Genomic DNA, 13,632 nt, shown 5'->3' with positions numbered 1-13,632 from the left:
CGCTCCACCCCTTGAATCTTATTGGGGGTTTTCAGGATCCTGGGTCTTTTCTCTCAGGCCAATGGAGACACCTTCTCGGGACAACGTTAAAGACAAACGCTGAGAAAAAAGAAGACCATTAATTATTAAACAGCTCTATATAATATATTACTTCTCTGAAATGTTTCTGGAGCACATTAGACCTTCACACGGCATCTACTCACCTGGAAATCTGTATAGTTCGTTAGTTGGTGTATTATCAGGCCAAGGAATCCAGTCCACTCGGCCACCATGCCTGTCCTGGTGTAGATCTGCAGAAGACAAAATAGAGGATTAGTGCCTGGCGGTACTCACCAGGGACTCTATATGGAGTGAGATGGGAAGATGGAGGTGAGATAGGAGCTTTTATATTAATGTTACACAGGAAAGATGTAGATTATACAAGACGGTGAAAAGTTGCATGAACTCACCTCTTCACATCGGCCAGTACATAGCTGGAAGAAGCCGATGGTCATACACACAGAAACTGGAAGGACGTGTTAAGGACAAGTAACAGAATTAATTCTATTAATATAGTGTTTCCTATACTGTGATGTCTGATCTGTGCTACAATGGGGTCAGAGGAAGTGAATAATCTTAGTTGCCAACAGTCCCAAATTTGCCAAAATGTTTCCAAATTTTCAGAGACAATCTCTCTGTAAATTTGGGTTGTCCTGGGCCGAAAATGGGTGGGGCTTAGTTAACTCCACCAATGAGTGAGCGTGACCTGACAATTTAAGGGGGTGGGTAGCTTGACCCAAATTTACTAACGGCAGCAATGGTGGTAAGTACGTATGTGTAAGTGTATCCAGCACACAACATGGCACTGTACCAGTCAGCTATAAGAGGATACAGGTCAGCAGGGCCACAATGGGCACAAAGGTTGATGCCAATCTAATGTGGCATAGGCGGCGACTGCTGAAGGATTTCTTGTACAGGCATACAGCTTGACCTAGGTTGTAAACGGCACAAAAGACAAATGCCGGTCCTGCGCCGATCCTGTGGACTGTAGGACTCATCCTCATCTAGAACAAAAGCAGAAGAATAAATGTCATCAATATGGACGTCATGAAGATCTGAGAATACAGAACAGCAGAGGCCGCAGGTGGTGTAATTATACAGGGGCAGTAATACATAAGAATAGTCACCAGGGCGCGTCATTGTATTTATACACATCTCTTGACTTCAAGCGATGTCCCCTCTGTATTACTAGTCCTGAGACCTCTGTATATAAACTTACCGAAACTATGGCGGTCACAATGGTCCCAATGCAGCCCATCCATGCAACGACATAGAGGATTCTCTAGCAGATGATATGTCGCCTCTCTGATTGTTCAGACCGGATGATCATGAACCGGTACATGATGGAAGCGTTGCCAGCTCCTGAAATAGACAATACATGGGATCAGCTGGGAACGTCCATAGACACTTGTGATAACCTTCAGGACTCAGTAATGATTATAATCTCCAGTGATGGCCGCCGCCCAGCAGTGAATAGTGATTAGGGAGATAACGTCATCACTGAGGCTGGAGCCGCTGATCTCCTCATGATGTTGTCTCTCTAAATCCACTTACCTAGAATGGCAGATATTAAGAAGACCACTGTAAAGACCACCGATTCGGGGAATGCTCGTCCCGTGTCACTGAGAAAGAAAGCAAAATATTGGGTGTTATTAGGACACAAACGGCAGCAGGATTGTGTTATGTCTTCTAATAGCAGAGGAGACTTTATTTCCTTCCATTGTAATCATCCTCCATAATATGATCTAATGTCCAGACACAAATAGAAGACAAACAACAATGGGGAAGATATTATGGAGCCGTTGCTCATAGCAACCAGTGAGATTGCAACTCTAAAAAATGATTAAGGAAGAGACATTTTCTACAAAAAGTTGCTTTTTGCACTCTTAAGCCATTTCCAAAAAGTGGTTGTGGTTTAGGTGGGTTTAGCAGGAGGGGGCGAGCCTCTGCAAACTGGCAAATTTCTACCTGAAATAGTTGGTGCAATTTTTTATTTATTTTTTTGTGCATGGGGGTCAGAGATGCTCCTAATTTACTATGAGGCTTGTGCATCTCACTCCAGTGCAGATTAGATGAGGGCCGGGGCATGAAACCTCAGTCTTCATAGATTCCCCCACCCCCAAATGTGATGTTTTCTATACTAACAATTATTAGATGGCGCTTATTAATAATCCACTAATAATAATAATGTAATAACTTCCCAGGAATAAACTGATAATACGGTAATAACAGTAATAATACTACAGAGGAATCCCGCCCCGTCCCCTCTTACCTGATGTAAGGATATTTTACATGGCCTGGGATGACAGTCAAGGCAATCAGGGCACAGAGGCCCGATAGCGTCCATATGACCCAGAGGAAAAGCAAGAATGCCAAACCCCGGATCTCCATGGCGCAAAGTCAATTATTCGCTAAGCGAAAGCAAGGATTTGCTAAGCAAAAGCACAAGCCGATCTGTCTCTCTCTATATCCAGAGAAAATCTGGCTGAGATAATGTCAGGCAGTGGTTTTCTAAGGCTCAGAACTCGGTGATGTCACTAGCTTCTGTGACATCATCACACCTTCCGCAATCTTATTGGTCCTCGCTAGTTTATTTCATTTCATTGGTTCTCCCTTCATTGTGACATCATCTTATATACTTGAATCTGATTGGTCCTCAGTAGTTTCTGCGATGTGATTGGTGCTTCAACCTCCATACATGCCTGGATCTGATTGGTCCTCCATATTTCCAAAATTTATGCCTATGTTGCTGAGATGTTACTGGCTTTTCAAGTCTACTGAATAGAGAAGAAATTCAACTTTTATACATGTGTACCATATCAAAACAGAATGAGTAAAACTCTGAAAAAGCTGTATGAGGAGAGATCTGCGGATCCGTCTGTGCTAAAGTAGCCTACGGACACGGATCACGGACGCGGATGGCAATCTTGTGTGCCTCCGTGTTTTTTCACGGACCCATTGACTTGAATGGGTCCGTGAACCGTTGTCCGTCAAAAAAATAGGACAGGTCTTATTTTTTTGACGGACAGGAAAAACGGATCACTGACGCGGATGACAAACGGTGCATTTTCCGAGTTTTCAACGGACCCATTAAAAAGTCAATGGGTCAAAAGAAAATCACGGAAAACAGCAAACAAAAACGGTCGTGTGCATGAGGCCTTAATAACGTGGACAGGGATTTCATTATTAGCGCGAAGAGCCTGGATGTTTCTGACACTGCAATTAATCTGACATCTGTCTCAGGGACGCAGATCTGATCGTAGACCCATCTCTTCAAATCTCTGGCGTGGGGGGAGGGGTGAACGTCATAGAAAAAAACTATTATTTTTTATTTTATTTCCTGAGGATATTGTGTGCAGTCATGCTATAATGTCAGCTTCCTCTGAGACTGTTAGGTAACATTTGTCATCAGGGCCGTAAATAATATTTTTTCCTGGGGGGGGGTTCAGCTTTCTCAGATTATAAGAGTCATCATCCACATCCACAGATATCCCCCCCCCCCCCCCCATAACAGTGTTCCTGACAGTGTCCCTATTGTAAGACGGACCCGCCGTTCCTTATGTAAGTGACTAAGTGAGCTACTTGTGCAAAGTATATGTACTACTACTATCTAATAATCTATCACTAACTTACTGGGACTGTCAGGACTCCAGATGCTTGGGCACTGGGCGAGTGGGCGGGCAGGCAGGCTGGCTCCCTCTCTTCAAACACTTAAACTAGGCGGCCGGCGGCAGCGTAACGTGACGTCACTCACTACGTCACACCGCAGGCGCATGCTCCTCCCACTTTATTAATGAAGGCGGAGCAGGCGCGTGACGTCGGAGTGAGTGACGTCACGTGGCCGGCCGCCGGGAGACGGAGTCACGGAGGCGGAGCAGTGGGGGTGGACTGAATACACTGTCTACAGTATGTGTCTTTGTGTCATAGTTACCATCTCTGCGGTCGCCGGCCCGGTCGGACACTAGTGCGGGGCTGGCAGGCGGCAGTGCAGGAGGCGGAGCACAAGGGTGTGATTAGGGTGTGCCCAGGTACACCGCGCACACCCCATGCGCACGCCTATGCTGCCCGCCCTGCAGCCTCCATCACCTCTCTGTGTGCCGCACTGCCGGCGCCGCTATTGCAGGCAGCGGCCCGCCCGGGCCGTTTTCTGGCAGGTTAGGAGGACAGACACTCTGGGGGGGGGGGGGGGGGGGGTTTTAAGCCCCCTACCCCCCCCCCCCCTCCTCCCTTATCTACGCCCCTGTTTTTCATTTCAAAACACCTTTCTTCTCTGGAGAGTCACACGGTACAGAAATAGAGGCTGTGAAGGCCGATGACACGAGAGCAGGATTTACCCAGTGACCTTCATTGACTACGTTACTGCAGGATGAACCTATTTTGGCCACCATGTCAGGAGCACTAGAGTCATCACAATGTTCTCTAGGATACGGCACCGCCTTCTGTAAATTAGTTTGTATGGTGACCATAGGGATATGTTTTTACTTAGAATTGACACCTCAGCTGCTGCAGAACCTCAACCATGGATTGGTGTATATATCGGACACGTATCTCATGTGAAAAGTTTCCTCTGAGATACCTATAATGCTGTTCTGTAGTAGATGGGGTGCAAAATGACTTTCCTTTAGCGTAGATATCCCTCAAGATTTTCATGGTTTGACCATAAGAACCAGGATTATAATGGGTTAAAATCATACTTGCCAACTTTTCATAGCCGTGGAGGGATTGATTGTGGCGAGCGAAATGTGGATTTTTAGAGCAAGGACCCACCCCTTTTTCAGAGGACCCACCCCTTTCCCAGAATGTTCAACCCATACTTATTTTGAACATACTTAAAGGGGTTGTCCGGGTTCAGAGCGGAACCCGGACATACCTCCATTTTCACCCCGGCAGCCCCCCTGACAGGAGCATCGGAGCAGTTCATGCTCCGATGCTCTCCTTTGCCCTGTGCTAAATCGCGCAGGGCAAAGCAGTGGCGTCGCCATAGCAACCATAGCAGTGGCTATGGGGCCCTACGCCACTGGGGGCCCGTCCGGACCGCATAATTTTTTTTTATTTTTTATTAATATACAGGCTGCGGCAGCCAGCAGCCAGGCCCGACCGCCCGCCCAGTGTAGTGGGCGGGGCGCGGGCGGTCCGCGGCTCGGGCCTGGCTGGGGGGAAGGCGGAAGCTAAGGAAGGAGGAGACAGGAGAGGACAGTGAGTGGCACTGCCGGAACATGAGGTAGGCGGACGCGGTGGAGGGGGCCGGAACGGGGGCGTAGCGGAGGCGGAGACAGGCTGGCACCAGCGCCGCAGACCGCACTGCACTTGCCTCTGTGGAAATTGAAGAGAAGCGCCGTAATCTCGCACAGGCGCACTGGCAGTCGGCAGAGGCATCGAAGTGCGCATGCACCGTCTTCCTGGCCTCTGCCAGTGCGCCTGTGCGAGATTACGGCGCTTCTCTTCAATTTCCACAGAGGCAAGTAAGTGCAGTTAATAAATTAGGTAGGAAGCGGCTCTTGGTAGTGGTGATGGTGGGGGGGAGGGAATCTGTGGAGGACACTGAAGGGGGGGGATCTGTGGAGGAAAATGAAGGGGGGATCTGTGGAGGACACTGAAGGGGGGGGATCTGTGGAGAACACTGAAGGGGGGGGGGGATCTGTGGAGGACACTGAAGGGGGGGGGGATCTGTGGAGGACACTGAAGGGGGGGGGATCTGTGGAGGACACTGAAGGGGGGGTCTGTGGACGACACTGAAGGGGGGGTCTGTGGACGACACTGAAGGGGGGGTCTGTGGATGACACTGAAGGGGGGGTCTGTGGATGACACTGAAGGGGGGGTCTGTGGAGGACACTGAAGGGGGAGTCTGTGGAGGACACTGAAGGGGGAGTCTGTGGAGGACACTGAAGGGGGAGTCTGTGGAGGACACTGAAGGGGGGGTCTGTGGAGGACACTGAAGGGGGGGATCTATTGGACGACACTTAGGGGGGGGATCTGTGGAGGACACTGAAGGGGGGATCTGTGGAGGACACTGAAGGGGGGATCTGTGGAGGACACTGAAGGGAAGATCTGTGGAGGACACTTAGGGGGGGATCTGTGGAGGACACTTAGGGGGGGATCTGTGGAGGACACTTAGGGGGGGCTCTGTGGAGGACACTTAGGGGGGGATCTGTGGAGGACACTTAGGGGGGATCTGTGGAGGACACTTAGGGGGGGATCTGTGGAGGACACTTAGGGGGGGATCTGTGGAGGACACTTAGGGGGGGATCTGTGGAGGACACTTAGGGGGGATCTGTGGAGGACACTTAGGGGGGGATCTGTGGAGGACACTGAAGGGGGGGATCTGTGGAGGACACTGAAGGGGGGGATCTGTGGAGGACACTGAAGGGGGGGATCTGTGGAGGACACTGAAGAAGGGATCTGTGGACGACACTGAAGGGGGATCTGTGGACGACACTGAAGGGGGGGTCTGTGGACGACACTGAAGGGGGGGTCTGTGGACGACACTGAAGGGGGGATCTATTGGACGACACTTAGGGGGGGGGATCTGTGGACGACACTTAGGGGGATGTTCGGGTGGGAGGTCCTGGAGGGGTGTTTGGGTGGGAGCTCTGGAAGGGGTGGGAGGTCCGATAGGTATGTGGGGGTGGGAGATCCGGGAGGGGGGGCCCATAATTTTTTTTGCTATGGGGCCCAGTCATTTCTAGCTACGCCCCTGGGGCAAAGGCATTTTTTGGAGATCCGGTGATGTACTGGGGCTCTCCATGGGGCTGCCAGGAACCCCGGTGAAGTCACCGGCACTGATGGGCGGGATTTAGCGCTGCCCTAGCCTGTAAAACTGCAATTTCGGGACTGTTAGCAACTATGTCTGAAGTAGTGGGTCAAGGTGTGGAGCTGGAACTTAAAGTGGCCCTGGAAAAATAAAAATAAAAGTGGCCCCCAGGTTGTAGGTAGGTTCTGATTGACAGAAGGCGGATGAACAACACAGGCGGGGACAAGTGAAGTAGGTGGGGACAGCAAGATACAGCCCCTGCAAAACCAAATACCACAGTGCAGCACAAAATACTGTCGTCCCCACAGCAGTTATGAACAGCATCACCATTTTGAGGATGGTAATACAGTTTAATTTGGGAGGGCACTTGCAGCTGCCGGCCAAGTACCTGATGCTTCTAGCATTAATTAATGCTGAGAGGATAAGATCGTTAGGTACTTTGCTTGCCACAGTGAGGAGGGCTGAGGAAGCCCCCTTGGGCATCGGCCAACCAGGAAAATTCCCTGTAAGGTCTAAGGACAGTTTGCCCCTCTATGGGTCTAATGACGCGGCATCCTGGGGCCAAATATAGTTAGAGCTCATGAAGGCATTCTTTCCAGGAGAAAGCAGAGATCCTGAGCTGTGTGGGATATTTGACAGCTCTTCTGGGAGTCCGAGATGTTGCCTTTTATTTTTTTTTGGGAACGTCCCGAACGTTTTGGAAGAGTTGGCAAGTGTGGCTAAAATGAAGCTTCACCTTTTAACATCTTCTGACGTGTCACTTAGACATGTCAGAAGAGGTCCTCGATAGGGACAAATGGTCAGTCACTCCTAATGAATACCAGAATGCAGCGACCATGATGTTCCTCCAAGAACCATGCCCTTCTTCAGACTTAGTGATTTGCAGATCTAAAATTCTGTAGTTGGAAATATCACATTTGTAGAGCCTGTGTGACTGTAGTTTACCACCACCACCACCGGACCCCCAAATAAAGCAAACAAACATATTTGGTGGGCACCACACATTGTAAAGCTGCTTTAGATGTCTCAGCACCAGCCTTTAACATGGAAAGAAAATCACAAGTCATGGGTGAATTTACTGAGACTGGTGTTTCATACTACAGCTTTAATAATAAATGCACAGGAGTAAGATTTGCCAAATTTACTTATAGTGCAGGCCCCTAAATAAATTTGGCACATCTTCTAGAAGTCCGTGCACCTAAAAAACTAATTTCTGCCATAGTTTTGCTCTATAATTTATGTCAGTTTCTGGCTTAAATCACAGTAAATTTGTTGGGCTGCTGCAGAGTAAAGCTCTTAGCAACCAATCACAGGGCAGCTTTCATTTTTCAAGAGCACAGTAAGAAATGAAAGCTGTGCTGTGATTGGTCGCTATTGGCAACAACAGCAGTTTCCCTATTAGACAAGGAACTCTAGTCATTTCCTACTTTTGCTTATTTCTTTCCCCTTGGGGGCCATGTAAATAAGGAAATTTCATCTTAGGGCTCATTCACACAGCAGATTTTGCAAAGGCATTCCCTGACTGTAACTGTTCTATTTTTTTTTCAATACGAATGCCGTGGACCCTCTCACAGTTTAGGCCCATTAAATGGAGCTTAACCGCAAGCTCACGCCGGGTTCCAGTGGCATCTAGCTGGACACCATACCGGGAAAGGACATATCCATTCTTCGCCCAGTCAAGGCTATAAAACACAGTCGCATGGAGTGAAGAGCGGCATCACGTTGAAAACAATGGGAGGCAGATTCTGCAGTTTTTTGGGGGCAGAACCCGCTCCAGGCACCAGCCTCTGTACTAAACATGGCGCCTGTTTACGCCAGACGTAATATGTGAAGAATTTGTTTGTGAAAGGCGTCTTAGTAAAACGTTTGTTTTCGAAATGTCACGGCTTGAAGTGTGCTGGCAATTAGCATAAGTGAAGACGTTAGGTGTGAAGCCTAATGTCAGTAGGAAGCGCGCAAGGCTTGATATTTGTGTTCTGTGCCCACTTATGATGAATATGGATTTATTAACAGCTCCCGCTCACAGAGGAGGCAGCCATTTTATCTACTGCAGCAGTTCACTGTGATGTAGAGTACAAAGTCACTAGGAACAAAAGCCAGATCATTAATCACCCTGAAACATGCCGGCTTCAATGGCGGAGGGAGATATTTTGGTACCCAAGCAATATATTACATAAGCAAAACCTTGTTACCATTCTAGTCATTACTGCATACATGATTTCTGCTAATAAAATATAAAATGTCAAATACCCTGATATCTAAAACTGTGACGCTGTCCATAATACAGCACAAGATATCGCTTTACAGGCCTCATTCCTATAACTTGTATATTGTGACATATGGGCCACTGACGAGTGTTATATACCTATATTGCCAAATGGTCCTTCTGTCTTCTCCACCATTTATTTATTATGTGCCTATAAAGGCAGTTGTAATTGTGATATTCAAAGTATTTGGTTCTCCTAATACCACTAGAGATGAGCGAATTTCCGCTTATGAAATTCGTTCACACTTGATTTGTTTGTAAATACCACCTTCCAGAGCTTGGTCTGATCACCCCTATGATGTTCCCCGCTCTTTATTGGGTAACATTAGTTACAATACATTCCCTACAATAAAGAGGCTCGGACACATTTTTAGCTACCTCATGTATTGACTCATTTATTAACAGGCCAGTGGTTTTGAAATGGCCCTGATGATGGTGAACCCCCAACTCATCCTTCAACACTCAGGAGAGGAAAAACCCCCTAGTGGGGGAAACCTCCAGGGAACCATGGCTGAAGGACTGCCCTTCCCCTGGGCAAGGGGGTAAAAGCCATCATTTGAGATGAGGTAGCTATGGAAAGTCCGGGTAATTGTCACATCCAGTATTTGGAAATTCTGCTAGATGTTGAATCCAGAAAATCCGGTAAATATCAAATCCGGTATTAGGAAAGTCCGGTAAAATGTCACATCCAGTATTGAGGACAGAGACCAAGCCTGGAATCTGCCTCTTGATCCAGAAAATTCATGTCCAGCAATCTCATGATGGTTTCAGTTGTCTTGGCGCTCCACCCCTTGGATCTTATTGGGGGTTTTCAGGGTCCTGGGTCTTTTCTCTCAGGCCAATGGAGACACCTTCTCGGGACAACGTTAAAGACAAACGCTGAGAAAAAAGAAGACCGTTAATTATAAAACAGCTCTATATAATATATTACTTCTCTGAAATGTTTCTGGAGCACATTAGACCTTCACACAGCATCTACTCACCTGGAAATCTGTATAGTTCGTTAGTTGGTGTATTATCAGGCCAAGGAATCCAGTCCACTCGGCCACCATGCCTGTCCTGGTGTAGATCTGCAGAAGACAGAATAGAGGATTAGTGCCTGGCGGTACTCACCAGGGACTCTATATGGAGTGAGATGGGAAGATGGAGGTGAGATAGGATCTTCTATATTACTGTTACACAGGAAAGATGTAGATTATACAAGACGGTGAAAAGTTGCATGAACTCACCTCTTCACATCGGCCAGTACATAGCTGGAAGAAGCCGATGGTCATACACACAGAAACTGGAAGGACGTGTTAAGGACAAGTAACAGAATTCATTCTATTAATATAGTGTTTTCTATACTGTGATGTCTGATCTGTGCTACAATGGGGTCAGAGGAAGTGAATAATCTTAGTTGCCAACAGTCACAAATTTGCCAAAATGTTTCCAAATTTTCAGAGACAATCTCTCTGTAAATTTGGGTTGTCCTGGGACGAAAATGGGTGGGGCTTAGTTAACTCCACCAATGAGTGAGCGTGACCTGACAATTTAAGGGGGTGGGTAGCTTGACCCAAATTTACTAACGGCAGCAATGATGGTAAGTACGTATGTGTAAGTGTATCCAGCACACAACATGGCACTGTACCAGTCAGCTATAAGAGGATACAGGTCAGCAGGGCCACAATGGGCACAAAGGTTGATGCTAATCTAATGTGGCATAGGCGGCGACTGCTGAAGGATTTCTTGTACAGGCATACAGCTTGACCTAGGTTGTAAACGGCACAAAAGACAAATGCCGGTCCTGCGCCGATCCTGTGGACTGTAGGACTCATCCTCATCTAGAACAAAAGCAGAGGAATAAATGTCATCAATATGGACATCCTGAAGATCTGAGAATACAGAACAGCAGAGGCCGCAGGTGGTGTAATTATACAGGGGCAGTAATACATAAGAATAGTCACCAGGGCGCGTCATTGTATTTATACACATCTCTTGACTTCAAGTTATGTCCCCTCTGTATTACTAGTCCTGAGACATCAGTATATAAACTTACCGAAACTATGGCGGTCACAATGGTCCCAATGCAGCCCATCCATGCAACGACATAGAGGGTTCTCTGGCAGATGATATGTCGCCTCTCTGATTGTTCAGACCGGATGATCATGAACCGGTACATGATGGAAGCGTTGCCAGCTCCTGAAATAGACAATACATGGGATCAGCCGGGAACGTCCATAGACACTTCTGATAACCTCCAGGACTCAGTAATGATTATAATCTCCAGTGATGGCCGCCGCTCAGTAGTGAATAGTGCTTAGGGAGATAACGTCATCACTGAGGCTGGAGCCGCTGATCTCCTCATGATGTTGTCTCTCTAAATCCACTTACCAAAAATGGCAGATATTAAGAAGACCACTGTAAAGACCACCGATTCGGGGAATGCTCGTCCCGTGTCACTGAGAAAGAAAGCAAAATATTGGGTGTTATTAGGACACAAACGGCAGCAGGATTGTGTTATGTCTTCTAATAGCAGAGGAGCCTTTATTTCCTTCCATTGTAATCATCCTCCATAATATGATCTAATGTCCAGACACAAATAGAAGACAAACAACAATGGGGAAGATATTATGGAGCCGTTGCTCATAGCAACCAGTGAGATTGCAACTCTAAAAAATGATTAAGGAAGAGACATTTTCTACAAAAAGTTGCTTTTTGCACTCTTAAGCCATTTCCAAAAAGTGGGTGTGGTTTAGGTGGGTTTAGCAGGAGGGGGCGGGCCTCTGCAAACTGGCAAATTTCCACCTGAAATAGTTGGTGCAATTTTAATTTGAATTTTTTTTTGTGCATGGGGGTCAGAAACGCTCCTAATTTATTATGAGGCTTGTGCATCTCACTCCAGTGCAGATTAGATGAGGGCCGGGGCATGAAACCTCAGTCTTCATAGATTCCCCCACCCCCAAATGTGATGTTTTCTATACTAACAATTATTAGATGGCGCTTATTAATAATCCACTAATAATAATGTAATAACTTTCCAGGAATAAACGGATAATACGGTAATAACAGTAATAATACTACAGAGGAATCCCGCCCCGTCCCCTCTTACCTGATGTAAGGATATTTTACATGGCCTGGGATGACAGTCAAGGCAATCAGGGCACAGAGGCCCGATAGCGTCCATATGACCCAGAGGAAAAGCAAGAATGCCAAACCCCGGATCTCCATGGCGCAAAGTCAATTATTCGCTAAGCGAAAGCAAGGATTTGCTAAGCAAAAGCACAAGCCGATCTGTCTCTCTCTATATCCAGAGAAAATCTGGCTGAGATAATGTCAGGCAGTGGTTTTCTAAGGCTCAGAACTCGGTGATGTCACTAGCTTCTGTGACATCATCACACCTTCCGCAATCTTATTGGTCCTCGCTAGTTTATTTCATTTCATTGGTTCTCCCTTCATTGTGACATCATCTTATATACTTGAATCTGATTGGTCCTCAGTAGCTTCTGCGATGTGATTGGTGCTTCAACCTCCATACATGCCTGGATCTGATTGGTCCTCCGTATTTCCAAAATTTATGCCTATGTTGCTGAGATGTTACTGGCTTTTCAAGTCTACTGAATAGAGAAGAAATTCTACTTTTATACATGTGTACCATATCACAACAGAATGAGTAAAACTCTGAAAAAGCTGTATGCAGATAGATCTGCGGATCCGTCTGTGCTAAAGTAGCCTACGGACACGGATCACGGACGCGGATGACAATCTTGTGTGCCTCCGTGTTTTTTCACGGACCCATTGACTTGAATGGGTCCGTGAACCGTTGTCCGTCAAAAAAATAGGACAGGTCTTATTTTTTTGATGGACAGGAAACACGGATCACGGACGCGGATGACAAACGGTGCATTTTCCGAGTTTTCAACGGACCCATTAAAAAGTCAATGGGTCAAAAGAAAATCACGGAAAACGGCAAACAAAAACGGTCGTGTGCATGAGGCCTTAATAACGTGGACAGTGATTTCATTATCAGTGCGAAGAGCCTGGATGTTTCTGACACTGTAATTAATCTGACATCTGTCTCAGGGACGCAGATCTGATCGTAGACCCATCTCTTCAAATCTCTGGCGTGGGGGGAGGGGTGAACGTCATAGAAAAAAACACGTGGAAATCAAGTCAGAGTTATGTATTCTTTTCCTCAATGCGGCCAAGATACTAATACCGAGGAAGTGGTTGCAGAAAGAACCTCCAACGCTGAAAGATTGGTTTCTGGAGGTCAAGAAAGTACAGAGTTTTGAAAAATTGAGGTGGACTCTAGCCCAAAATGTGCAAAGATTTGAGGAAACATGGGAAAAATGGACTACATACCTGACACCAGAAAAGACAAATATGTTCTTAGAGGACTGTGTTTAATTGTTTATTTGTGTTTATTTTGAGTCGAGACTAAACAGACTATTCTCTGTTTCTATACTCCTTAGAGGTCTGTACTTAGATCATTCTCTAAAAGGTTTACTAAATAGCTATTTTGACTGGTAACCATTATCTTCTCCTTTACCTATCCTTCCCTCCTCCCTCCCTCCTTCCCTACTCTTTCCTTGTT

General features: G+C 46.8%; 1 protein-coding gene and 1 long non-coding RNA gene across 2 annotated transcripts; both read right to left on the bottom strand.

Annotated features, from left to right (window-relative positions):
• Window positions 1–1,321: 1,321 nt before the first annotated feature.
• LOC122944231 (DNA damage-regulated autophagy modulator protein 1-like) lies at window positions 1,322–2,602 on the bottom strand. Its single transcript, XM_044302459.1, has 3 exons — window positions 2,312–2,602; window positions 1,594–1,661; window positions 1,322–1,401 (listed from the first exon to the last, which is right to left on the bottom strand). Exons 1-3 carry the CDS (start codon window positions 2,428–2,430, stop codon window positions 1,322–1,324), a joined length of 267 nt encoding a protein of 88 aa, XP_044158394.1. The 5' UTR covers window positions 2,431–2,602.
• Window positions 2,603–9,830: 7,228 nt separating this feature from the next.
• Window positions 9,831–10,740, bottom strand: LOC122943201. Its single transcript, XR_006390842.1, has 4 exons — window positions 10,708–10,740; window positions 10,286–10,341; window positions 10,040–10,126; window positions 9,831–9,935 (listed from the first exon to the last, which is right to left on the bottom strand). It is a non-coding gene; the product is annotated as an uncharacterized LOC122943201 (long non-coding RNA).
• Window positions 10,741–13,632: the final 2,892 nt, after the last annotated feature.

Source organism: Bufo gargarizans, chromosome 7 (assembly GCF_014858855.1).
Source record: "Bufo gargarizans isolate SCDJY-AF-19 chromosome 7, ASM1485885v1, whole genome shotgun sequence".
Classification (NCBI taxonomy): Eukaryota; Metazoa; Chordata; class Amphibia; order Anura; family Bufonidae; genus Bufo; species Bufo gargarizans.
Note: the sequence above shows the minus strand (reverse complement) of the source record. Positions and strands in the feature narration are given on the sequence as shown.

Excerpts from the sequence above, each read along its gene's own strand:
- LOC122944231 (XM_044302459.1), bottom strand. The coding sequence starts at position 2,430 with ATGGAGATCCGGGGTTTGGCATTCTTGCTTTTCCTCTGGGTCATATGG. Across the intron at positions 1,662-2,311 it reads GTAAAATATCCTTACATCAG|TGACACGGGACGAGCATTCC; the intron begins GTAAGAGGGGAC and ends TTTCTTTCTCAG. Across the intron at positions 1,402-1,593 it reads CTTAATATCTGCCATTCTAG|GAGCTGGCAACGCTTCCATC; the intron begins GTAAGTGGATTT and ends TGTCTATTTCAG.